Source organism: Oryx dammah, unplaced genomic scaffold (assembly GCF_014754425.2).
Source record: "Oryx dammah isolate SB20612 unplaced genomic scaffold, SCBI_Odam_1.1 HiC_scaffold_16, whole genome shotgun sequence".
In the NCBI taxonomy this organism is placed as follows: domain Eukaryota; kingdom Metazoa; phylum Chordata; class Mammalia; order Artiodactyla; family Bovidae; genus Oryx; species Oryx dammah.
This window is the reverse complement of record NW_024070200.1, coordinates 270,212-293,258: the sequence shown is the minus strand read 5'-3', so window position 1 is coordinate 293,258 and position 23,047 is coordinate 270,212. Positions and strand designations below refer to the sequence as shown.

Sequence of the window (23,047 nt, the reverse complement as noted above, 5' to 3'; positions counted from 1 at the left end):
CTGCGGGCGTGTGTGCCCGTGTCCTTGGGCTGCTGTGGGGCCTTGACGAAGTCGAGCGGCGGATGGTGAGGTTGCCTGCCCACGTGTCCGCCCGCCCCTGGGGCTGTAACTGAGTCACATGCCCACGTCGTAACGTCAGTGTCCCAGAGAGTGGAGCGCTGGGCTCAGGAGGGTCCTCGCGGGGACAGCGTGTGCGGGGACAGTGTGTGTGCGCGAGTCTAGCGTGTGCACGTGGGGACAGCGTGTGCAGGGATAGCGTGTTTGTGTGTGTGGGGACAGTGTGTGTGCGTGTGGGGAAAGCATGTGTATGTGTGGGGACAGCGTGTGTGTGCGCGAGTCTAGCGTGTGTGCGCGCGAGTCTAGCGTGTGTGCGCGAGTCTAGCGTGTGTGCGCGAGTCTAGCGTGTGTGCGTGGGGACAGTGTGTGCGTGAGTCTAGCGTGTGTGCACGAGTCTAGCGTGTGTGCGCGGGGACAGTGTGTGCGTGTGGAGACTGTGTGTGGGGACAGCGTGTGCGTGTGGGGACAGTGTGTGTGCATGGACATTGTGTGCGTGGGGACAGCGTGTGCGCGTGGGGACAGCTGGTGGTCAGCTTCCCAGGCTGAGGGCCCGGAGCCCTGGGGTCAGGAGCCTGGCTCTGTGAAGAGTCTGCCTGCAGGCACAGCCAAGATGCTCAAGAGAAATTGGGAAAACACCAGCCTGGTGCCAGCGGAAGCAGGCTCTGCTGGGACGCTGTGTCCGCCCGGCCGGGCTCAGGGCGGCTGGGGGTTGTCATCCCAGGGTGTCCGCCAGGGTGCTCCGGGACAGGTGTGCGCAGGGTCTGAGCCCGCCCGGCGCCGCGGGGAGCGGCCGGCTCCTGCTCTCACCAGGGGGCCGTCTCCTCTTGCCCTCGGGTGGCTCGGGCTCCCGGGTCTCAGGCCGTCAGACGCGGGCTGACCCTCACCACCAGCCGCTCTGGCCCCGGCGCGCGGTTGGCACGTCGTCTGACCTCTCGGCCTCCGTATCCACACGAGCCGGCTAGTGGGACAAACCGCTGCGTGTGAGTGTGCACACCCATGTGTCATACACACATACGTGCCTCTTCCTGCCGGTGGCTCTGCTTCCCCAGAGAACCCTGGCGGGGGCAGACCTGTCACAGGTGACGGGTGGACAGGGCGGGCCGCAGCCGGACACTGGGCAGAGCGCGTGTGCACGCCGGGCAGCTGCTCAGTAGGCGCTGTGTGCAGAACGCAGGGTCTCCCACCTCCCCCCGCCTGTGTGTCCGCCATGAGCCGCGTCCACCTGTGGGCTCTGCCGTCGTGAGCTCTGTGAGTCGTATCAGAAGTGGAGGCTGCATATCCTGATTTGCCCTGCCCAGAACGAGAGGAACGGCGGCTCTCAACCGTTTCAAAAGCAGACTGTCTTTGGACGTTAGTTTTGCTGCAGCTTTGATGATGGTTCTCTGTGAATTCATCTGAAAAGGACGTAAAACGGCACTTCCTGCAAGTTTACGCGTCTGGTTTGGTGGCGACTGATCTGAATCACCGACTGCCCTGCACAGGTTCCTCCTGTTGGAAGGCAAAATGGGACCTCCGTTTGGACCCACGTTTGCAGCGGGTGTGTTTTCTGAGCTCAGGCTGCAGTGCCGATGGTGGAGGTGTCCGGGGTTCAGAACCCACTCCGCCGCCCGCCTCTGAGGGGCTCTGGGTGTGCTCCTTCGCCGACCGGACTCTGAGGCCTCGGCGGGGCTGCCCTCGAGCTTCAGCTCAGGATCCTCACAGCAGAGGGATGCAGACCACGAGCAGCAGAGGAGAAAGGCCACGCTTCCCGCTCGTCTCTCCGGGGCTGCAGACAGTGTGACCACACGCACTTCGGTGTCCAGGGTGGTCCTCCCAGCTGGTTGCGTAGCCAGGGCTGGCCTGGGGTCTGCTGGGCTGACCCTTCGCTGCACAGACGCTGAAAGGAAGGGTCAGAGAGGAAGCTGGGCAAGTTCGACACTAATGTTCTCAATTCAGCTTTCGCACTGGCAGACGGATATTGGTGTTCGGGTGCTTCCTGTGTGGAGAGACGCTGAGACTGCGGCACGGGTCGGTGTCAGCAGGGACAGGGCCCCAGGCTTTCGTGATGAAGCACGTGAACTCTGAGCCCTGCTTAAATGAATTGTTCCCTTCCACCAACAGAATTTCTTAGTAGACCAGTGTTTTATCAGAAAAAGTGCATTCAGTTGTTTATTTTAGATTTCGTTGGCAAAACGTCTGTGGAAATGGGTCCTGTGGACGAATAACCTGGCGGGGTCTTTGGTTTCGCTTCCTGTCCCGCGAGGCCTGCAGTCCTCACCGTCGGGCCCTTGGCCGGAAAAGGTTCACGGTCTGTGTTCTAATGGTGCCTCATACGTTACTGCTTGTGTAGACTTTGTCGGTTTTTCTCACTAGAGTTTTGTAGTTTTCAGCATGCAGGTCTTTGCGCAGGACTTCTGATCTTTAAAGATTCGTAGATTATTAAACTGATACCTCAGTACTGAAGTTTTAGTGGTACTTAGTTTATTTGTCAGTGTGCTGGCTCGTGGCTCTGTGGGACCGTGGCTGCTGCTGGTGGGCTCTCTCTGGCCGTGGCGACCAGGGCTCCTCCGGCACGCTTGCTGCACGGCCTCACGGCGTGCCTTCTCCTGCGGCGCGTGGGCCTAGCCGCCCCGTGACACACGCCGGCCTCCTAGACCGAGGGTGGACCCTGCGTCCCCTCTGTTGGCCGGCAGATTCTTAACCACTGGACCACCAGGGGGTTCCTGTAGATGGTGCTTCTGATAGACTTTTGTATCCTGTGAGCTTGCTAAACCCTCCCTCGTGAGCTGCTTTCTTCTGACAAGAGAAAGCAGGTTTATGGAGCAGGCCACCCTGGCCGCGGGCAGCTGGGGTCCTTCCAGCCCACTGAGAGGCCGGGGCGGCCCCAGCCTCTCAGTGCTGGCAGCTGTTGGGTCGACCGGGAATTTCTCTGTGGACAGCCACGGCGTCTGCACGGAGAGCGTCTCTCTCTTCCTTTCCAACCTGCGTGCCTTGAGTACTTACTCTTGCTGCTGGTGCAGCCGGCTGGGTCCTGTGGGTGAGCAGCAGGGGGCGGCCGGTGCCCGGCCCCGGGTCTGTCAGTAAAGGTGGCATCGCTATAGACTCTGGAGAAGCCTGCTAGCAGGCGAGGATGTTCCTTGGACTCCTGGTTTGCATCTGAGTTTTAACCAGGAGCTGTTCAGGTGTCGTCGGCTGAGGCGGCTAGGTGGCTTTTCGTCCTTATTCCGCCGCTGTGACCCCCGGGCTGGGGGTGTGGCCCCATCCAGGCTGCCGGCCTGGCCTTGCAGAGGTTGCGCCCTGGGGTGGGGGGGCTCCATGCTGTGGTCCCTGGGGTGCCAGCGGGGGTGTTGGGGCCTCCTGAGCCCCAGGCCTCTCCTCCAGTGCTGCGGGGGGAGTGCGTGGACCTGTGGTCGGCTTTCCCTCTGTATTTGGAGGGGGTTCAGGGGGTTCTTTTTTCTTTGTGTCCCTGCTAGGCTGTCGCTTCTCAAGTCGGGTTCTTCGTGGGTGTCCCTGCAGCCCCCTGTCCCCCCGTGGCTGCTCAGGGTGAGGCTGCTGGGCCCACCCCTCTCCTGCCCCGTGTCTGTGCCCACCTTGAAGCCCACCCTCCGGAGTGCGGGGTCCCTGGGAGTGTGGCCCCAACCCCTCCGCCGCCGCCCCCCCGCCCCGCCCCGGCCCCGGTCCAGGGAGCTGGGCGCTGCCCTGGACACACGGCACCTGGGGGCGTGTGGGCTGTTTCTGGTTCCTGCCGTGTAGGAGCGATTCTTTCAGGTTTAAGTTGCTTATCATCTGGTTTCTTAGAGTGAAAGCTTAGATGGTTGATCTGAGGCCTTTCTGTAAAAACGGCTTTACTGAACAAATCTGCATGGGATAAAGCCCGCCCCCCGCGTGGCCAGCCGCCGCCCCGTCAGCACGGATGGGCACACCCCTGCTGTGACCCCTCTGGGGAACTGTCCATCCGGGGTCAACTGGGCCGTGTGGGAGCCTCAGCAGAGTCCAGCGGGGCAGCCATCCCCTGTGGGCGCGCGGGGCAGGCTAGGGCCCACGGCTGGGCTGGCAGCCGGTGGCCTGGTGGCTGTCCTGGGCTTCCCCGGGCAGGCCCCCCGCTCCCACTGCAGGCCTCCCTGCGCCCACCCCAGGGCTTTGGGGAAACGACCTTCTGTGAGGGGAGTTTGCACTGACCTGAGGCCTGGGACCCCGCTCCCCTGGGTGCCCGGTCTCCTCCCGCCCCCGCGGGAGTCCAGGACCCCGTCCAGCGCATCTGTCTTTCCAGGGAAGGTGGTGGTTTGCCAGGGCTGGGACTGGTGTGCGTGGGGTGGGGTGGGGTGGGGTGGGGTCTGGCAGCCTTTCCCTGTGCTGACGTCTCTGGGCTCCCCCCCCCATCCGACCCAGGTGCCCCCCCACACACTGCGAAGATGTCCCGGGGGCGGGCTGTGGACTCCCGCCTGGAGCAGCGACCCTGCCTCAGCTTACCCGCCCCCATAGCGAGGACCCTGGGGCGGGTGAGGGGCTCCTCACAGCTGACATGCTCTCCCCACAACCCCTTTGCAGACTACGTCTACTTCGAGAACTCCTCCAGCAACCCGTACCTGATCCGGAGGATCGAGGAGCTCAACAAGGTAGCGTGTACCCGTCCCTGCCGGGGGTCCTCCTGGAGCCCCTTCCTTGGGGTCTCTGCTGGCCTCGCCGAGGTGGGGACGCCCCTGCCCATCTCCCTGCCCGCCCCACACCGGCAGTGTCCTGGGCGGGCGCTCCTGAGCCCTTCCAGCCCCGGGGCTGCGGTGGGAGCCGGCTCCCGGTCGGAGGAGGGGTCCCTGTCCCTGCAGAACATGCCAGCCCCGGGAGCCACCCCGCCGCTCCTGCAGGCCACCTGGTTGGCCGCATGGGCGGGGGTTCTGGGGCCTCCGAGCACGCCTCCTCCTCAGCTACTGTGGAGCCCGGTCAGCAGCCCTGGGGCCTGCTGCTCCTCCCTCCTAGGTTCCTGCGGGGGTGGCTGCGGCCCCCTCCCCGGAGCAGCCCTCCGAGAAGCTCCATGTCGCCGTGCAGGCGAGGGGTTGCCTTGTGGGGCCTCCATGCTGGGCCGGTCAGGGCACTTATCCCCCAAGGATCAGACTTGGCTGCGGCTGCACCCCAGCCCCACAACCACGCTCACCAGGACCAGGCATGGGTGGGAAGTCAGGGCCCCCGGAGTCCCAGCCCGGGGCTGGCTGCAGTGAGCTGGTGTTCCCGGATGGCCTCGGGCGGGGGCTGGGGCCTGGCCAGGATGTGCCGTGGGGTGGCCTCGCTGTTGGAGCCTGGGCCCTGGGGCACCTCCCCTGCCCCCTGCTCACCGCCTGCTGGGGCCACAGGGCAAGAGGGGCCCCCCCCCCCCCCCCCCGTGCCCGCTGCTGCGACGGGATCAGGTAGTCACCCCCATGTGGTGGGCACTGGCGCCAGAGCTCAGGGCCAGGCCTCTGCCCCCGGCGTCTCCTCGGCTGGGGTCTCAGGGCGGCCGTGGTGCCCTTGCTCTGGCTGCGGCCCTCCCCCTTGACCCCTGCCCATGGCAGCCCCGGGGCCTCTGCAGGTGGGGCGGGGGAGGGCCGATCGCAGGAGCCAGGGCGCACGGCCTTCTGCCGCGGTCTGGCTGGCCCTCAGCCCCGTGCCCTCCCCGCCTCCCTGCCCTGGGGCACGGGGCTCGGTCCTGGCTGGAGGGGTGGTCGCAGCCTGGGCGAGGGCGGCTCAGGCAGGGGCCGCGGGCCGGTCGGCCGGAGGGCTCTTACCTGACGGTGGCCGGGGCCCCGGCAGCCTCACGCACGTGGGAGGTGGGGAAGGGCGAGCTCCGGGCTCAGGCCTGAGCCGCTGTCCCCGCGAAACGCCTGCCCTTGGCCGGCGGCCTGGGGGGCGGGAAGACGGAAGGTAGCTTCCTCGTGAGGCCCGTCACGACGGCTGGGGACAGGGCTGACGCGGGCGCAGCTGGCGAGGGAGACAGGCCAGGTGTGCCAGGCACCCTCAGGGACGCGGCCACGGCTGCGGCTGGTGGGGCTGGGAGACTCGGTGAGAAGTGAGCCCTGGAAGGTGCTCGTGGAAGCTGGGACGAAATCACAGAGAGAGAAGTCAGCCAAGTGGAGGCTCCTCCGGGGGCCCAGCGGCCAGCCAGCAAGGGTCAGAGGGACAGGGGCTTCGCAGGCGGAGAAGCGACCGAGGAAATGCTCCCCCACCCCACCTGCCCTCACGGCCTTCCTCCCAGAGCCGCAGGCCTGCCCAGCCCCAGGACAGCGGACGCCCCCGTGGAAGGGTGCCCTGCAGGTGTCTGGCCCGTCTCCACGCCAGCCCCCCGGAGCGGCCTGGGGTGGTGCGGGGGTCCCAGTGGGTGGAGCAGACCCTGGAGTGACCTGTGACGGGCGGAGGGGAGTGGTCGCGTGGCAGGCAGGGCCACCCCCACGCTTTGCTGCTCCTCTGTCAAGGAGAGCAAGTGGACAGTGAGCTTTCTTTAAGAAAAGCGCAGTTGCTGTCATCCTGTGGGTTGGGGTCTGCGTCTCTGCTGGCTCGCTCTCTCCCCTCTGACCCCGCAAACCCTCCTCGAGCTGCGCCTGCCACCCCGTCCCCTGGCTCTCCCAGGATTTGGGGCTTTCATGAGCTTGCGAAGGGATTGTTGAGTTTTCTTCTTAGGAGTTTGATTGGGTTTGTATCGAATCTGCCTTAACTCCGTGGAAAATTAAGTCTTTCCGCTGCTGGAGCAGATGACTGTTTTGAAAGGGCAGGGAGAGGCCTGCTGTGCGGGTGGGAGGGGCAGACCCTCGGGGCGGGGGTGTGGGGGGGCCCGGCGGGCTCCCCCCAGGAATTAGAAGGCAGATTTCAGACTGAGGTCAGAACCTGGGTGTGGGAATCTCCGCCAAGTCCAGCAAGGGGCACAAGTAGGTGTCGCCAAGCCTGACAGGGCATCCCCTGCGCGCCGCACTGTCATCCTGGCGGAGGAGCCCACAGGGCGTCTGCTCCCGGGCAGGGCCCCCTGGGGGCGCGCTCAGTGATGGAGCCCTGAAGACGTGAGCCCGGCTGCTGCGTGGTTGGCCTCCCGGCTCCGTCCAGTCGCTGCTGCCGTCCTGTTGAGGTGCCGGATATCTGTGTCTGTCAGAGGCCCCTCGTCCTCCCCAGCTCGGCGGATGGCCTCCAGACTTTCTAGCGATTGCTTTTTGGTCTGGAAATCCCAGTGCGCAAAACTCGGGACACCCGTGAGTCCTGCAGACTGCGTCCCGATGGGCCTGGCCATGCTCAGGACGGGCGTGCCACCTGCAAGCATTCTGGACCTTAGTTTTCCCTGGAGACATCTCAGTTTTCATCACTCTCTCGTAGGCTGGAGAGAGGCTGTGTGCCCTCCGAAGTCTCTGTGGCGATCTTGTAAAGCAGCAGGGAGGGTAACACTTACTTTACGTCAGGAACGCGAAAAGCTCTGAAGACTTCCTTGAAAGGTTCCTGGTCTAATGGAGTTGAATAACTAGAAGTTAAATGCTTTGTGTAAAGAGACTTTATTTAACCTAGTGTGAAAATTTCTGCAATATTTTAAATTCTGCGAAGATTAGGGTTGTGATACCGCCCTTGTATTACTGTTAAAAACGCCGTGAACGCTGTTAGTTTAAACGGTCTCCTCCAGGGGAGGCGAGCGCCCCGGCCCTGCTGCGTCCTGGCTGCCGCTCGGTCGGGGCCTCGTGGGCCTTGGCAGCCAGATTGCCCCGGGCCCTGGTGACCGCTCCTGCCCAGGTGCCCGCGTCCCTCGAGGCTCGGGCTCTGCTCATGGGGCGGCCGGGACCGGCACCCCGTCCTCAGTCGTGCCTGTCTGGTGCCCGCTCGCAGGGCGCGGGCGGCTTTAGGTCCGCTGAGCCTCCCCCTGCCCTGGCTGGCGTGCCCCGTCCCTTAGCTCGGGGCGCAGGCTCCGCGTGGGGGCCCGGCTCCCTGTGCTGGCCCCTGCCCCCGCCCGAGGCCCTGCGTGGGGCCGCCCCTGCGAGGGCGCTCAGGGCCCGCTTGCTGTTGCAGACGGCCAGCGGGAACGTGGAAGCCAAGGTGGTGTGCTTTTACCGGCGCCGCGACATCTCCAGCAGCCTCATCGCCCTGGCCGACAAGCACGCCAGTGAGTCCTCCCGCGTGCCGCGACACTTCCGCCGGGGGCGGGGGCGCTGTCCCTGTGCTCGCTTGGACCGCCTCTTGTACAGTGCAGGGGTCAGAGGCCTGGGCTCAGGCCTGGGGGTGGGCCACGCAGGGTGGGCGCCTCCGGTGGGGGCGGGCTCCACCTGTGGGTTCCAGCCCGCGTGCACGTGTGCATACCTCCTATCAACAGCGTCCTTGTGGCACGAGCCTCCGTCCAGTGCAGGACCTGGTGCTCTGCCCAGAGGGGCAGGGGTGGGGTTCAGGGCCACTGGGCCCTCCCAGAGCCTGTGCCCACCAGCCCGGTGCTGCCTGCGGCCTCCCGGTGCGGAGCAGAGGAGCTGGGTCCTGGAGGTGTGGTGGTAGTGGGCCCGGCCCCATCTGTGCCATCCTGACGGCCAGGGCCCTGAGGCAGGCCGGGGGTCTGTGTGGCCCGGGCATAGCCAGTGGTGGGCAGTCTCCCGTGTCTGTGCCCAGCCCTGAGTGACTGCAGCCCTGGCCCTCTGCTCATGGTGGCGGCTGTGTCCACAGGCCCAGCTCTCCTGCCCTTGGGCCCCAGGGGAGCTTGCCCAAGCGTTAGGTCACGAGACCTGCGGGGAGTGGGTCCCCCCGAAGGAGGGAGCTGGCGGGGCTGGGGAGGCCCTCACGCCCAGCTCAGGGCAGGGCCTCCGTCTCCCCAGGACCGTCCGTCTCATGGGGCCAGGCTGGACACAGGTCCACCCTGTTGCCTGGGACCTGGCCCAGCCCCAGGGGAACGGGAAGGAGACTCAGGCCTCTTCTGGCAGGAGGGACGGAGGCCGGGTGGGCGCCCACGGCGTGGTCGGGTCTGCTGCTAAAGCTGCTTCTGGGCCTGGAACCCGAGGCACGAGCTCGCGCCCCGCCCCGCCAGCACAGATGCCCCGGGCCCGGGGGCCTCCCCAGAGCAGGAACGCCCTCACCGGGTCTGCAGGCCTCGGGCTGCCTGCCCGGCCCTGCTCACAGGTGCGTGGGCCTCCCGCAGAGCTGTCCTGAGAGCCGGACCTTGCCTGAGGAGCAGTGGGCATGGGACAGGTCCTTCCAGGAACCCCAGAGCGAGTGCGGGGCTCAGGGGAACTGGTGGGGTGTGTGGGTGAGGCCCCAGCTCTGAGCCCAAGGCCAGGACTCTCTGGATCCCAGAGGGAGGGGCTTTGGCCCCAGGGGCTGTGTGCCCCTGGGTTCCTTGATGCTGGGCACCATAGCCCACTCATGTCTGTGGCTGCAGAGCCGTGCAGAGACTCCTGGTCTCCTGGGGGCAGGAGTCAGCCTGGCCGAAGCCCTGGCTGCCCCTGAGGCCGCAGTGTGGCTCCTGGCCGCTCCTCGTGTTGCTGACGGTTGGGAGCCCTGGTTGGGCCTGTGTCAGCGTGAGGAGGGCGAGGTCTGCGGCTGTGATATGGGCCCCCAGGGCCTGTCTCTGGCCCCGGCTCCTTGCTGCTCTGCTGGGCCGGCGATGCTGCCCCTGGATGGTATGAGCACCAGTGTGGGCTGGGGGCCGTCTGAGTGCGGGTGACGCCCTTGCGTGGGGCTGCCCTGGGGTTCCCAGGGGTGGGCAGGGTGTGACGTGGTGGCAGTGTGCGTGGGTGCCCAGGTCCCTGTGGACCCCGCCCAGATAGCCTGGCCCGGCCTCCTCCCCAGCTGCCTGCACCCCGGCCCCGCTGGCTGCTGTGAGCTGTGGACGTGTGGGCGGCGGCGTGGGTCCCTGCGCACCCACCACAGGGGGGCAGCAGAGGGCTGCAGGCCGCACAGGGGCCTGAGCGTGCTCCATGCAGCCTCCTGGGGGCCTCGGGGTGGAGGGTCCTCTGGCTGTGGGCTTGGCTTTCTCTGTCCCCCTGCGTAGCCCCAGACCACCACTGCCAAGGGCACCCCTGCCCCAGGCCTGCCTGTGCCGAGTCCACATCCTGAAGGCCCCCCGCTGTCCCCCACATGCCAGACTTCCAGGCTCTCCCTGTGGGCGCCAGTGTCCCAGCCATGGGGGGTGGCCGAGGACCCCAGGCAGGAAGCTGTGCCGCTGATCTGGCTTGGGGACCCATCCCGCCCCCACCTGGTGCCCCGGGCCTGCTTCTCCGGAAGGTCTGCCTCCCTCCGACTTTGCCCAGACAGGCCAGCCCAGGCTGGTCTGGGCTCTGCTTGGAGGCGTGGGTGGCGTGGGCAAAGGGGTGGGCAGGGCCGAGGTCAGCTAGGTGGCATGTCCTCTGGCTTTGGCTGGGTGGTCTGTGGGCTCCTGTCCACCTTGCCTCCCAGCCTCACCCCCTCAGCCAGGCCGGGCGCTGAGGCTGACCTGCTGTCTGGGCGCTGTCTGTCTGTCTGCTGTATAGCCCTGTCAGTCTGCTATAAGACCGGATCGGGGGCCGACACCGGCGAGGAAGGTAAGAACCGCCCTTGCAGGAGAGTCCTGGCGCCTGTGCGCCGGGCTGCATGCCTATCCCTGCTTGCCTGCGGTGAGGTGGGCCTGCGGAGGCCCCTGCAGCTTGGCCTTGAGGGGGTTCCGGTGCAGGGAAGGCACGGGACATGGCTGTGGGGTCTCTGCCCCCTGGCCCTGGACGTGCAGTAGCGGCCGCCTCGTCTCCCTGTCTCCCCCCGGCTGGCTCAGGACACGTCCTCCTTCCTGATGAGACTCCCCGGCTGCGGGCTGCTGGGGCGGCGGGGCGGCTGGGCTAGAGCGCCTGCCGGGGCCCCCTGAGGGGCAGGGGCCGGGGGAGCCAGCGGGTGGGTCTGTTCGGTGGCCCGAGTCCACGTCCTCTCTGTCCTTCAGGAGAAATAGAGGAGGAGATGGAGAACCCGGAGATGGTGGACCTGCCTGAGAAGCTCAAGCACCAGCTGCGGCATCGGGAGCTGTTCCTGTCTAGACAGTTGGAGTCCCTGCCTGCCACGCACATCAGGTACCGCAGGCCTGGGCGGGGAGCACAGGTCAGGTACCCTAGGCTCGAGCGGGGACTGCACGTCAGTACCACAGGCCTGGGCAGGGAGCACAGGTCAGGTACCGCAGGCCTGGGGCGGGGACCAGGGCAGGGACTGAACGCCAGGTGCTGCAGGCCTGGGTGGGCACGGGGGCACCCGCCCACCCTGACGCCCACCCTCCTGTGTCCTCGCAGGGGGAAGTGCAGCGTCACTTTGCTGAACGAGACTGAGTCCCTCAAGTCCTACCTGGAGCGGGAGGTGAGGCTCCCCGCCCCCCAAGGGGCACAGCTTGTCCTGCTGGGGGCGGGGCGGCCTGTGGCAGCTGCCCTGGTTGTTGTCTGGGCTTCCCCAGCAGGCGGGTGCCCACCCAGCCGTCCTGGCCGCCGTGTCCCGGCCACACTGTGCCGACCCAGCATTGCTGGCCGGGTAGCCGGAAGCATCTGAGTTTGTGAAACAGGGGTCGTCAGTGCTGCAAGGGCCAGGGGACTGACCTCGTCCCACCGGTGGACGGGCCTTGCGGTGATGCCCGAGCTCCTCACCCTGTGGCTGCCGTCCCTCCCGCTGTGACCCCCAGGGTGGGTGGTTCTGGAGGGCTTGTTGTCCATCGTCCCCTCACCCGAGAAACGATGATCAGAGCCGTCTCCAGAGGATACGCGCCTGTCCCCGGAGCAGCAAGACGCATCTCCAGGGAAGCTGGTGGGCCCACAGGGGTCGCCACAGCGGGGCTCGGGCGTTACCCTGCAAGGGCAGGTCAGGGCATGGCCAAGAGGACACGTGCCGCTGGCTCCCAGGGGACCTGCCCATGGACCCCTGCAGGCGGCACCTCCCCAGGCAAGGCCAGGCTCTCCCGGGGCCCCGAGGAGTGAGCGGAGGGGGTGGTGTGGACGGGGAGCGCAGGTGGCCGCCGGTGCCAGCGGTCCAGCGATCCAGCGAGGGCGGCCTGGTGTGCGGCCTCCCTGATGCCTGACTCAGGAGGTTGGAGAACCGCCAGGTGACAGCCTGGAGTCGGCACAGAGGAGCCGCCGGGGCAGCCCGGGCCCCTGGGAGCCCCTGCCTGCGGGAGGCCTGGTGTGGCCTGGGAAGGTGGTGGGCAGAGCGGGGCCGTGGCCCCAGGCAGCTTCCCCTGGGGAGCGGACGCGTGGCCTGCAGTTTGGAAAGGCCCCCAGAGGCAGCCGCCCGAGCAGTGCTGTGGGGCTGTGAACAGCCTCTGGAGGCGCGTGGGCCCTGCTACAGCACCTGCGTGTGCCTCTAGGGTGCACAGCGGGCGTTTTCTGCTTTTCTCCTTCACCCGTCTGGGGAGTGGGTGCCTCTGAGGAGAGGGGGGTGGCCCCAGCGAGCGGCTGGCAGCACAGGCACACAGCTGCAGCCCGCAGGGCCTATGCCCAGGAGCCCTCGGCCCTGATGCAGGGCAGCCCCTGCCCGCTGCCGCCTGGGGCTGAGGGCTGTGGAGGCACAGCCACAGCGGAGTCAGAGGCACAGTGGGGGCGCGGGGCCAGGTAGACCCTGCAGGATACAGTGAGGCCCCAGGGGAAGCCCTGGGTGGCAGGCTTGCTCTCGAGAAGCGGCCCAGGCCAGCTCTATGCGGCTTCCTGGGGGCCAAGGAAGGTGCCCACGGGCTGGGGGCCAAGGAAGGTGCCCATGGGCTGGGGGCAGCCAGCTCTGGGGGCCAAGGAAGGTGCCCACGGGCTGGGGGCCAAGGAAGGTGCCCACGGGCTGGGGGCAGCCAGCTCTGGGCGCCAGGCCCGGGACGTTCTGTTACGTGGCTGCTCTGTGTGTGTCTCCTGTGACAGCTGCACGGGAACCCTGCCGTCTCCTCCGAGGCTGAGCCCAGAATCTGTCTCCCCAGATGTCTTTGGAGTTCTGTTGCTGTTAAATGCTTCTATAAACTAAGTTTTCAGACTTGCTGCTGACGGGCTCGAGGCGGTTTGGGGAGCTGCCCGCAGCCGCCGGGCCTGCGCCCTGAGCCCGCGCGGCTGTGGCGCTGTGTGCTGACAGCCCCGCCCCGCGCTGCTTTCCAGGACTTCTTCTTCTACTCCCTGGTCTACGACCCCCAGCAGAAGACCCTCCTGGCAGACAAGGGGGAGATCCGGGTGGGGAACCGGTACCAGGCGGACATCACCGACCTGCTGAAAGAAGGTGGGTGGGGGGGCGGCGGGCCCAGCACCCCCAGTGCCTGTCACTGGACCCTCCACACTACCTGGAGACTTTGTTTCCTCTTAGCAGTTGTTTTCATAACTTTTTAAAAGTTCTCTATTCAGAGAGCTCGTTTGAGTGATTGCTGGTATCACTGACTTCTGGTGGACGGTGCTGTCCACGAGGCCACTGTGCTTGGGGGACGAAGTGCCCGGCTCCCCTGCCCGCTCAGGCCTCCAGCAGCCCGGGGGTCACGGGCGGGCCTGACCCCTTCCTGCAGCTCAGTCTGTCCCCAGGCACACAGCACAGAGGAACTCGGGCCCCGATGACCCCCCAGGCCTTGCTTCCTGCAGGGGCCCCGTGGTTGACAGCAGGCCTGCCGTGAGTGGCCCTCATCCCTTGGGTGGCGGCCTTGCCCGGGCAAGTGGGGCTGATGCAGGGGGCCGCGGGGGTCCACGCTCGTGGGCATCCTGTCCTCTCCTGTCCTCTCCTGTCCTGCTCATGTGCCTCGGTGAGGCGGGTCTGGCAGCTGGACCGCGCATGCACTTGGCCTCGAGGCATTCGGGCACCTTGCTCTCTTTGGAGCTGGTGTCCCCGCAGAGCTGGCCCCGTGTGAGGTGCCCAGGCCGCCTGGGGTCCCCGGGTCCCTTGTGGAGCACGTGGCCGCTCCTCTCTCATCCTCAGGTGGTCCTGGCGAGCGTCTCCTACGTCTGTGGGGCGTGGGCCAGGCCTGGCTCCCCCTCTGCTCTGCACCCCAGGCTCCTCTGTGCAGGAATCCCCAGAAGCCCCCTCCCCGCGGCCGCCGCGCCTCCCGACCCCCAGCTGCTCCGCTCGTCCTGGGCCCTGCTCTTGGCCCGTGTGCACACACGTGTGGCACACCTCACTCGGACCTCACCCACACGCTCACACCTGCCTCCCTGCCAGGGCCTCGGTCTCCATCTCGGGGCGCCTGCTTGTCTGCTGATCCGTGGGAAGCGGGTGGTGGGGCGGCTCCCCCGTCCGCCCTGCGTGTCCAGCTCCGTCGCAGGCGGGCCTGGCCGCCCCTCCCTCCGGCCCCGTGAACGCTCGCATCATCCTGGGGGCCCCTGCCCTGCATCTCCCGCACGGACACCCCTCCAGGGTCAGGCGTCCTGGTGAGGCCTCAGGAGGACGCTGGTGGCTCAAGTGTCCAAAGAGCTCACGTTGCCCACCTCCTGGGCGCTCGACGGGGTTGAGCCTCTGTTCTCAGGGGCCCTGAGCGAGCCCTGCCCACAGCCCAGGCTTTTCCCGCTCCTGACTCGGAGGCCCTGGCGAAAGCCTCAGCCTGCTGTCTCCCCGTGCCTTCTGCGGCATGGACCCTGCCAGTGTGAACCTGTGCCCTGCCCGTGAATGTGTGTGTGGCGGCCACTGGGTGTGCCGTGATACTGCCCGCCAGCCGGCGTGGCACTGGGACGGGGGTGCCACTGCACCCGGGGCTCTGGGCCTGGCCACGTCGCTGGGGCCCAGATCCAAGGGGAGGGCCCCTGGCTTCCCCGGGGAGGGTCTCAGTGCCATGTAGCCGCCAGGAGGGAGTGCACCATGCCCATCCGCCAGACGCCCCATTGCGTCCCACAGACCTGGCACCCCAGGCTCTCAGATCTCCACGCCCCATCCCTGGATCAGCCCTGCACGTCTGCGGTGCCAGGCTTCCTTTCCGTGGGCCCCTGGCCCGGCGCACCCCTGTAGCCTGCCAGGGTAACCTCCCCAGGGCGAGGGGGCACGTGTCTCCCCAGTGACTTTCCGCCGTGCCGGCCCTGCTGACCCACGCCCACCCCAGGCTCCATGGGCTTCCCGAGTGCAAAGGGGTCCTGGGCCTGGAAGCGGGTTCCTGCCGAGTGACCGTGGCCGAGGGTGTCTGCAGGTGTTCAGCCCGGGCACCCGAGTTGAGGGTGGGTGTGACGTGTCCTCCATGCCAGCCCAGCCACGCCGGGTGGGCATTCTGCAGACCCTGCTCGTGGCCCCATCCCCCCTGCTGATTGGAGCACACTGGCCCTTGGCCCAGGTGCTGCCCAGGATAGAAGCGTCCACGGCTGGGCCCTGGGCTCCCCCGTGCCACCCACAGGCCGACGGAGAAGATGCCCTGAGACGAGGCCTCTGGCCTCGGCCCCGGGTGGTAGGCGAGTGTCTGTGCTGAGCCGGCATCAGCGCACTGGTGGTGAGGGGCTGGCATGGGGGGCTGGGCGCGGTGGCACCCAACCCTGCGGCGTCTTAGGGTAAAAAGCTCAACCGATCAGATCCGGACTGCCCGCCCTTTCCCCAGCGGCTGCACTGCCGGTGCCCTCACGGTGGCTCCTCCGACGCCCGGGGGCCCAGACCCGGATCCCACTCCAGAGGCGAAGGCTTGCCCTGTGCCACACTTGCCCTGGAGCGCCGACCAGACCGCGTCTGTGTGTGTGCGTGCTTGTGTCTCTCTGTGTGTGCACGTATGTACACGTGTACCTGTGTATGTGTTTCTGTGTGCTTTGTGTGTGCACACACGTGCCGTGTCCCCGCCCTGGATTCACTCACTCACTCCCTCCCTGCAGAAGGCAGTGCTTCCTCTTCACCCCAGTAGGCCAGGCCCTAAGGGGACCCCTGGCTCCAAGCTCTCACAAGAGCCTCGGGGCTCCTCCCGCAGCTCCGGCGGCCTCACCCCATGGCACCCCTTCTCCACAGGCGAGGAGGACGGCCGAGACCAGTCCAAGCTGGAGACCAAGGTGTGGGAGGCCCGCAACCCGCTCGTGGACAAGCAGATTGACCAGTTCCTGGTGGTGGCCCGGTGAGTGCCGGGCAGGCAGGGTACAAGCTGGCACGGCCTTGACTGCTCGCCCACCCTGTGGTGGGTTCTGGGACATCTGTCCCTTGGGGTGTTGCCCAGCGAAGGGCACACGAGGCCGGCGGGGCGGGGCGGGGCCTGCTCTGTCACGACCCTTTTGTGGTCGCGAGGGAGGCCTGGCCCTTCCTGCATGCGGAGCTGGCTCTGAGGGGCTGCTCAGGGCCCCCCAGCATGCCGGGGCTCTTTCCGCAGACGGCGGGGTGGGATAGGGTGCCTGTCCAGCTCCAAACTTGGGCGGAGGCTGCTCGGCGGATGTGGCTGAGGCCCAGCCCTCCTGGACGTGAGCGGCTGTGCTCTGCGGAGCTGCCTTTGCTGAGGCTGCCGCCCTGGCCCCCACCGGGCAGCTCCGGTGAGCACTCAGGCCGCATGCTCCCCCCAACCCCGCCCTGGGCTGGGCGCCATCCAGCGCTGGAACCCAAAGGCTGTCTCGTGAGAAGAGCTCTGCGGAGACAGGCAGAGTCCTCGAGCTCCAGAGCAGAGCGCTCCTCCCCGAGACAGCCGAGTCTGGGCCCCTCTGCATGTCTGGCTCGGCCTGCCTGGCCTCCTGCTTGTCTGCTCCAGCGGTCAGCATCTCTTCCCCCCCCCCCGCCCCCCCCCCCAGCTCCGTGGGCACCTTTGCCCGGGCCCTGGACTGCAGCAGCTCCGTCCGGCAGCCCAGCCTGCACATGAGCGCCGCGGCCGCCTCCCGGGACATCACCCTGGTAAGCGGGCGCCGGCCAAGCAAGGCCCAGCACGTCTGCTCAGGCCAACCCCCCTTGGGCACGGACGGCCCCACCCAGGGCAGGGCTCTCAGTGCCCCCACGTGGCAGCCCTGTCTTCGCACAGGCTCAGGCTGACCTGCACGTCCTGGGGCCGCCCTGCTCCTTCCTCCCGCCCCGTCTCGGGCAGCAAGTCTCCCAGAAGGAGGCTCACGTGCCCCGGGCTGGCCCCACCTGCCCACGGCTCTCTCCCCACATTCTCCCCAGAGGCCCGAGCCTGTGGCCTTCCACACATGACCCGAGTGTGTCTGCCATCTGGGCTGGGGGTAGGTCCCAGCGCAGGGCCCAGGTGACCCTGCCTCCCGCCCTACACAGTTCCACGCCATGGACACGCTGCACAGGAGTGTATATGACGTCGCCAAGGCCATCTCAGCCCTGGTGCCGCAGGGCGGGCCCGTGCTCTGCAGGGACGAGATGGAGGAGTGGTCAGCCTCAGAGGCCAGCCTTTTTGAGGAGGCCCTGGAAAAGTACGGGAAGGACTTCACAGACATTCAGCAAGACTTTGTGAGTTCCGCGGGGCGGGCTCAGCGCCGCGCTGCTCCCCAGCTCTCTGCCCCTGCCCCTCACCTGTTGGAGGCGCACAGGCCCAGCTCCTCCCTGGCCCTCAGGCCCCGGGCGTGTTGAGTCTGGTTGTTTTTAACCAGCTGAGCTTCCGCATACGTCCTTGGAAGTGTTCGCCAGTGAGCGCGTGGGAATTGAGTGGGCCCCTCCCACTCTCACGGCCCCTAAAACACACTTGAGCTCGTCTGGTCACTCAGAGGAGCAGGTCCGTGCGGAGACGGCAGCAGGGCAGCCGAGCCGGCCTGACCGCGAGCCCTAGGGAGAGGCTGGGGTGCAGCAGCCTTGCCCGCGTCTAATGCCCAGCAGCATCTCCACTGGAACAGATGAAGCTGGCGCCGGGCTCACTGCAGGAGGTGGAGAACAGGTGTGGCCCGGAGGCCCTCAGGGCGCCCTGCAGAGCCCTGGTGCCATGGGTGCAGGCCGAGCCCTGAGCTGGCCCCTTGACCGACATGCTAGAGTGTGCCAAAACCTCAGCGGGGCGGCAAGGCCTCCCCACCAGAAATAAGCAGAGCGCGCCCTCCACAGGTCCCGGGCACCTCGTGCTCCCGTGTGACGTCCCAGGTGCAGGAGACATGTAGCCTGCGATCAGCTCACCCCAGCGGATGTTGTGGGTGAAGGTGCTCAGGGGAGGCAGGCCTGCAGGCGGCGCAATCCTTGCTGGATTGGGCTTGGCCTGTGAGCCGGGGGTGACGCCAGAACAGCGGGAGCAGAGGGTTCTCACATGTGCAGCCCGCAGCCTGGAGGGGTAGGGGACCTGGGTGCCTCCTGCATCGGCCCCCTTTCCCTGGCACTGTGCACCAGGGGCGGAAGCACCCGCCCAGCCAGCCAGCCCGCCAGCCTGGCGCGGGCGCTGCGGCAGGAAGGGAACCTGGGGAGGGCTTCTCTGCCATGCGGTCTGCCCAGGAGAGGGCGAGCCTGGGCGGGGCCCAGGAGGGCCCACCCCCCCACCCCCCACTGACCGCCTCCCTCCCACAGCTTCCCTGGAAGTCGCTCACCAGCATCATCGAGTACTACTACATGTGGAAGACCACCGACAGATACGTGCAGCAGGTGAGGGCCGGCCGCGCGGCGGGTCTCCGCTCTGCAGACCCAGCTGCCCGCTTCTGACCCTGTGTTCTGTGTTTTAAGAAACGCTTGAAAGCGGCTGAAGCGGAGAGCAAGTTGAAGCAAGTTTATATCCCCAACTAGTAAGTGTACCCCCAGAGCACCGCCCCCGGGGCTCCACGCCCCCGGGTGGGCCAGGCCTGCTGCTGGCCTCACGTGGCCAGGTGGTGCCTCCCTGGCTCAGAGTCTGGGCGAGTTCGGGGCCTGTCCTTGAAGCCCAGGATGGCCGGGGTGGTGGGAGGGCAGAACCCTGCCCTGGCTTTCCCTCGGCCAGCCAGGCAGCACCAGGCGCGGAGGCTGGAAGCCGTCCCGCCTGGGGTCTGACTCTGACCCAAGCCCGCGGGGAGAGAGCTAGGGTTGGCAGCCGCCCTGTGGCCAGGCGGGTACAGATGGGGCTGCTGGGGTCCCAGAGCCGTGTGCCCGGGACTCCGTGCTCCTGTAACGCCCTCCCTCTCTCTCCTACCCAAGTAACAAGCCAAACCCGAACCAGATCAGCGTCAACAACGTCAAGGCAGGCGTGGTGAACGGCGCGGGGCCGCCAGGCCAGAGCCCTGGGGCTGGCCGGGCCTGCGAGAGCTGTTACAGTAAGTGCCCCCAGGCGTACCCTAGTCCGCGCGGCCCTGGGCACCCCTGCACTGTCCCGGGGACCGGCCTGGGGGCGGGGGTCGCACTCTGCCTGGAGGAGCCCTGATGGGGAGTGAGGGGAGCGCGGCGCCCGGGCCCGGGGTGGTGTGGGCGGGCGACAGCTGTGGAATGCTCTTTGCCGTCACTGGTTCTGCTTAAGAATCCGTCTATTTTCAACTTTGTTGTCCGTAGCCACCCAGTCTTACCAGTGGTATTCTTGGGGTCCCCCTAACATGCAGTGTCGCCTCTGCGCATCTTGTTGGACATATTGGAAGAAATATGGTGGCTTGAAAATGCCAACCCGGTTAGATGGAGAGAGGCCGGGACCCAACCGCAGCAACATGGTAAGCCCCGCCCCGCGCCCCGCCCGCGCGCGCGCGCGCCCAGCCCTGCGGCCCGGCCCGCGGTCATGGCGCTGTGTCGGGGCGGCGCGCCCCCTTCCGCAGAGCCCGCATGGCGTCCCGGCGCGGAGCGGCGGGAGCCCCAAGTTCGCGATGAAGACGCGGCAGGCTTTCTACCTGCACACCACCAAGCTCACGCGCATCGCCCGGCGCCTGTGCCGCGAGATCCTGCGCCCCTGGCGCGCCGCCCGCCACCCCTACACGCCCATCAACGGCGCGGCCATCAAGGCCGAGTGTGAGTGTGCCCGGGGCGGGCGGGGTGGGGTGCTGCCGGCGGGCGCGCGCACTGACCCTGGCGCCCCCCCCCCCCCCCCCGCCTCGCAGGCACGGCTCGGCTGCCGGAAGCCTCCCAGAGCCCGCTGGTGCTGAAGCAGGCCACGCGGAAGCCTTTGGAGGCCGTGCTGCGGTTCCTCGGTGAGCCCGCCCGCAGGGTCCTGTGAGGATTCGGAGTGGTCTTCCCCATGCTGTCCCCTCCCTGGTGGGCTCCGGGCTGGGTGGGAGGCGTGGCCCCCAGGAGGGACGCACGGGGGCGGCCTGGGGCCTTGAGCCTCCCACTTATCCGCGGCCCTCCGCTTTGCTGGGCTGGGCTACGATTCGGTCCCTCCCCCTGTGCCCGCCTTCCTTTGTGAAAGACGCTCGTAGCTGGCGGGCTGCTGGGAGACGCAGGCGGCTGTGGCCCCTCCTGCTATCTGGGCTCTGGCCTCTGAGAGCCGCTGAGGGCTGGGGCACTTGGTAGGTGTAGACCTGCGCCTCCTGGAGCCGGTCTGGTGACCTGTCCGTGGTCAGCCGATGGAGACCCTAGTTTATCATCTGGCCAGTGGCCAGCCTGGGCTGTCAGCTCGCTGGCCGCTAAGGGGGCCTGCTCATTTGTGGGGATCTGGAGCCTGCAGGCTGGTGGTGGTCGCCGGTGGGCCTGTCGGCCGGACCAAGGGGTCTAGCCCCAGCCTCTGTTGCTGCCCTCAGGGTGCCCAGGGCGCCACACTGGCGTGCCTACCGGGCCTGGGCTGCCCACACCCTCCCGGGTGGTGGGGCTGCCGCTGAGGAGCGGCCTGTGCCCACTTGCCTGTGTTGGCCCTGCAGAGACGCACCCCCGCCCCCCCAAGCCCGACCCAGTGAAGAGTGTGTCTGGTGTGCTCAGCGGCCTGACCCCTGCCAAGTCGGCCCCCGTCATCAACAACGGCTCGCCCACCATCCTGGGCAAGAGGGGCTACGAGCAGCACAACGGGGTCGACGGTGAGTCCGGGGCCTGGGGCTCGGCCGGCACGGCCCTGGGCCTGGGGTGCCCGGCGCCCGCCACGCCCGCGCCCGCTGACTGTGTGTTCTCTCCTCTTTCCTGCCGCCGGGCGCTGCCAGGCAACGTGAAGAAGCGCCTCTTGATGCCCAGTAGGGGTAAGGCCCGGCCCTCCGCGCCTGCCTGTGTGCTGTGCTCACGTGTGTGCGGCGGACGGCTCAGGGCAGTCCACGCGGGCTGGGCCGCGCCCCTAACCCGGCGCCCACCTGTCACTCGGCAGAGACCCGGGGGCCGCCCCTGCCCCCACCCGGGCGCCCTGGCTCACGAAATGCCCTTCCGTCCAGGCCCAGCGCCGGTCAGTGGACTGTCCTCTGTCGGGCGGCCCTGGCGCCCCTGCTGCCCGCCCGCATGCCGTCAGCCTGAGCTCGCGTGGCCGCCCACCCTGTGCTTGTGACCTTGCCTGCGCCTTGCCTGGTGGGGGGCTGTGGGACCCTGGCCCCTCGGGCACCGACGGGACAGAGCTGTGGTGTGGCCGGCATGGCTGGGTGGGGGTCTGCGAGGCCCAGGGAAGGCCCAGGCCGGGGCCCCACGGCGAGGTGTACCTGGGGCTGAGACCGTGGGCCCTGTCCCAAGTGGGGGGCTCGCGTCGGGGCATGAGGCCACCACAGGGCTCCCCTGCTGTTGGGCGCAGCTGGCACTGGCTTCCGGAGTGTGGCTCCCTCACCCGCCCAGCGGTCCCGGGCTGCTCTAGTAGGGATCACCACGGTGCCAGCGAGGGGCATTTCAGCCTTGTGGGGGCCAGTGCCCCCAACGGTCAGCCTGTGGCAGGACGGGTCGGTAGGGGGAGGTGAACGGAACCAGCAGAAGGGGAACTTAGGGGGACGCACTCAGCTCCTCCCGCCAGCCCCTCCCAGCAGCAAGGTCCGGCCCGGCATGGACACCCCCACGCTGCGTCATGGGCAGCCAGGGTGGGCGTGGCTGGAGCCTTCCCCCAGTCTCAGGACTGGAGACCTGCCGGCCCAGGAGGCTGGCCCAGGCTTGGATCTCGGATCTCTGGGAGGTGGTGGGAGGCAGTGGCTATCTGGCCCAGCCTGGTCCCCTGGACATGCCTGTCTCAGTGTGTCCAGGAGCCTGGCAGGCACCTGCTGAGGGTCAGCTGGTGGCACTGAGGTCGGGTCCTCTCACTCCATCTGGACACAGGCTCTTCCCGCCCCAGGCCCCCTGCTGCCTTGCCTATGACCCCTTGGTGGGGCGCCAGCTCACTTGAGCCTTGCCCCCTTGCTGACCTCCCCCTTCCCCTCGAGCCATTCTTGGGGGGTTCTCACAGTCCCTGGTCTCAGCAGAGCGGCTGGTCCACTTGTCTGCCCACATCCCACAGGAGGGGAAGCGGGTCTTATCAACAGGGCTTGGGGTTTAGGGCTTGACTTGTAAAGAGCTCTTGATAGCAGTGGGATAAACTCTATTCACTTCCGCCAGTTTTTCCAAAATCCACGTGTTCCCGTAGCTACTTCAGCCCCAGCCCTGGGTCCCAGGTGGGTGTTGGGGGCTGCGCTCAGACTCACTGGGGTGCCGTGTGGCGGCCGGAGCGGCAGCAGATGGCAGGAGCCGGCGCTAGGCCAGGGCCCTGACCCCAGGGGGCCTTAACTCCCTAACTTGGCCCTCTGTGGCCTGTGGCTGCCTCCGCCCCAGGCCCCGTGTGTACATGCCCCATGCTAACTGTGTGCTTTCCTCTCTCTGCCGCCCATCTCTCTGGTAGGCACCTACCTGGGTAAGTAGCACAGAGCCCTGAGCGCTGTGTGTAGCTGTGCACACCCATGGACAGCTTGTGAGCGCTGCAGGCTGGCCGCCGGGGCCCCTGCCCCCGCCTGCTGGGGTTGCAGGTACCCCAAGTTAGGAGGTGCTGCAGATGGGGCTGGACAGCTATTCCAGGCTCATCTAGAGTCAAACCTTGGTCAGGAAACACTTCTGGGAGGAGTTGGGTGTGTGTGGCAGAACACAGGCGATGGAGACTAGCTCACATGGCTGCATAGTGCACACTGACACGCTCACAGCCACATGCACTCACCCTGACACATGCTCGTGGCCGTGTACTCACACCAACATGTGCTCACAGGCCTGTGTACTTGCACCGACACCTGCTTGTGGGCCCGTGTACGCACACCGACACGAGCTCACGAGCCCATGTACTCACACCAACATGAGCTCACGGGCCTGTATACTCAAACCAACATGTGCTCACGGGCCCGTGTACTCACACCAGCACCTGCTCACAGGCCCGTGTACTCACCAGCACCTGCTCACGGGCCCGTGTACTCACACCAGCACGTGCTCACGGGCCCGT

The 23,047-nt window shown here is 67.3% G+C and overlaps 1 protein-coding gene across 1 annotated transcript in view; it reads left to right on the top strand.

Annotated features, from left to right (window-relative positions):
* The first annotated feature begins 4,588 nt into the window (after nucleotides 1-4,588).
* The window catches only part of MTA1 (metastasis associated 1), a 20,094-nt gene continuing 1,635 nt past the window's right edge, over nucleotides 4,589-23,047 (top strand). The window contains exons 1-16 of the mRNA XM_040256788.1: nucleotides 4,589-4,652; nucleotides 8,041-8,134; nucleotides 10,479-10,529; nucleotides 10,916-11,042; nucleotides 11,256-11,319; nucleotides 13,080-13,197; nucleotides 15,868-15,970; nucleotides 16,629-16,728; nucleotides 17,101-17,289; nucleotides 18,322-18,396; nucleotides 18,475-18,533; nucleotides 18,919-19,034; nucleotides 19,267-19,710; nucleotides 19,800-19,889; nucleotides 20,556-20,708; nucleotides 20,829-20,864. Coding sequence (XP_040112722.1) covers nucleotides 10,933-11,042; nucleotides 11,256-11,319; nucleotides 13,080-13,197; nucleotides 15,868-15,970; nucleotides 16,629-16,728; nucleotides 17,101-17,289; nucleotides 18,322-18,396; nucleotides 18,475-18,533; nucleotides 18,919-19,034; nucleotides 19,267-19,710; nucleotides 19,800-19,889; nucleotides 20,556-20,708; nucleotides 20,829-20,864 — 1,657 coding nt within the window. The 5' untranslated portion in view covers nucleotides 4,589-4,652; nucleotides 8,041-8,134; nucleotides 10,479-10,529; nucleotides 10,916-10,932. The remainder of the gene's footprint in view (nucleotides 4,653-8,040; nucleotides 8,135-10,478; nucleotides 10,530-10,915; nucleotides 11,043-11,255; nucleotides 11,320-13,079; nucleotides 13,198-15,867; nucleotides 15,971-16,628; nucleotides 16,729-17,100; nucleotides 17,290-18,321; nucleotides 18,397-18,474; nucleotides 18,534-18,918; nucleotides 19,035-19,266; nucleotides 19,711-19,799; nucleotides 19,890-20,555; nucleotides 20,709-20,828; nucleotides 20,865-23,047) is intronic.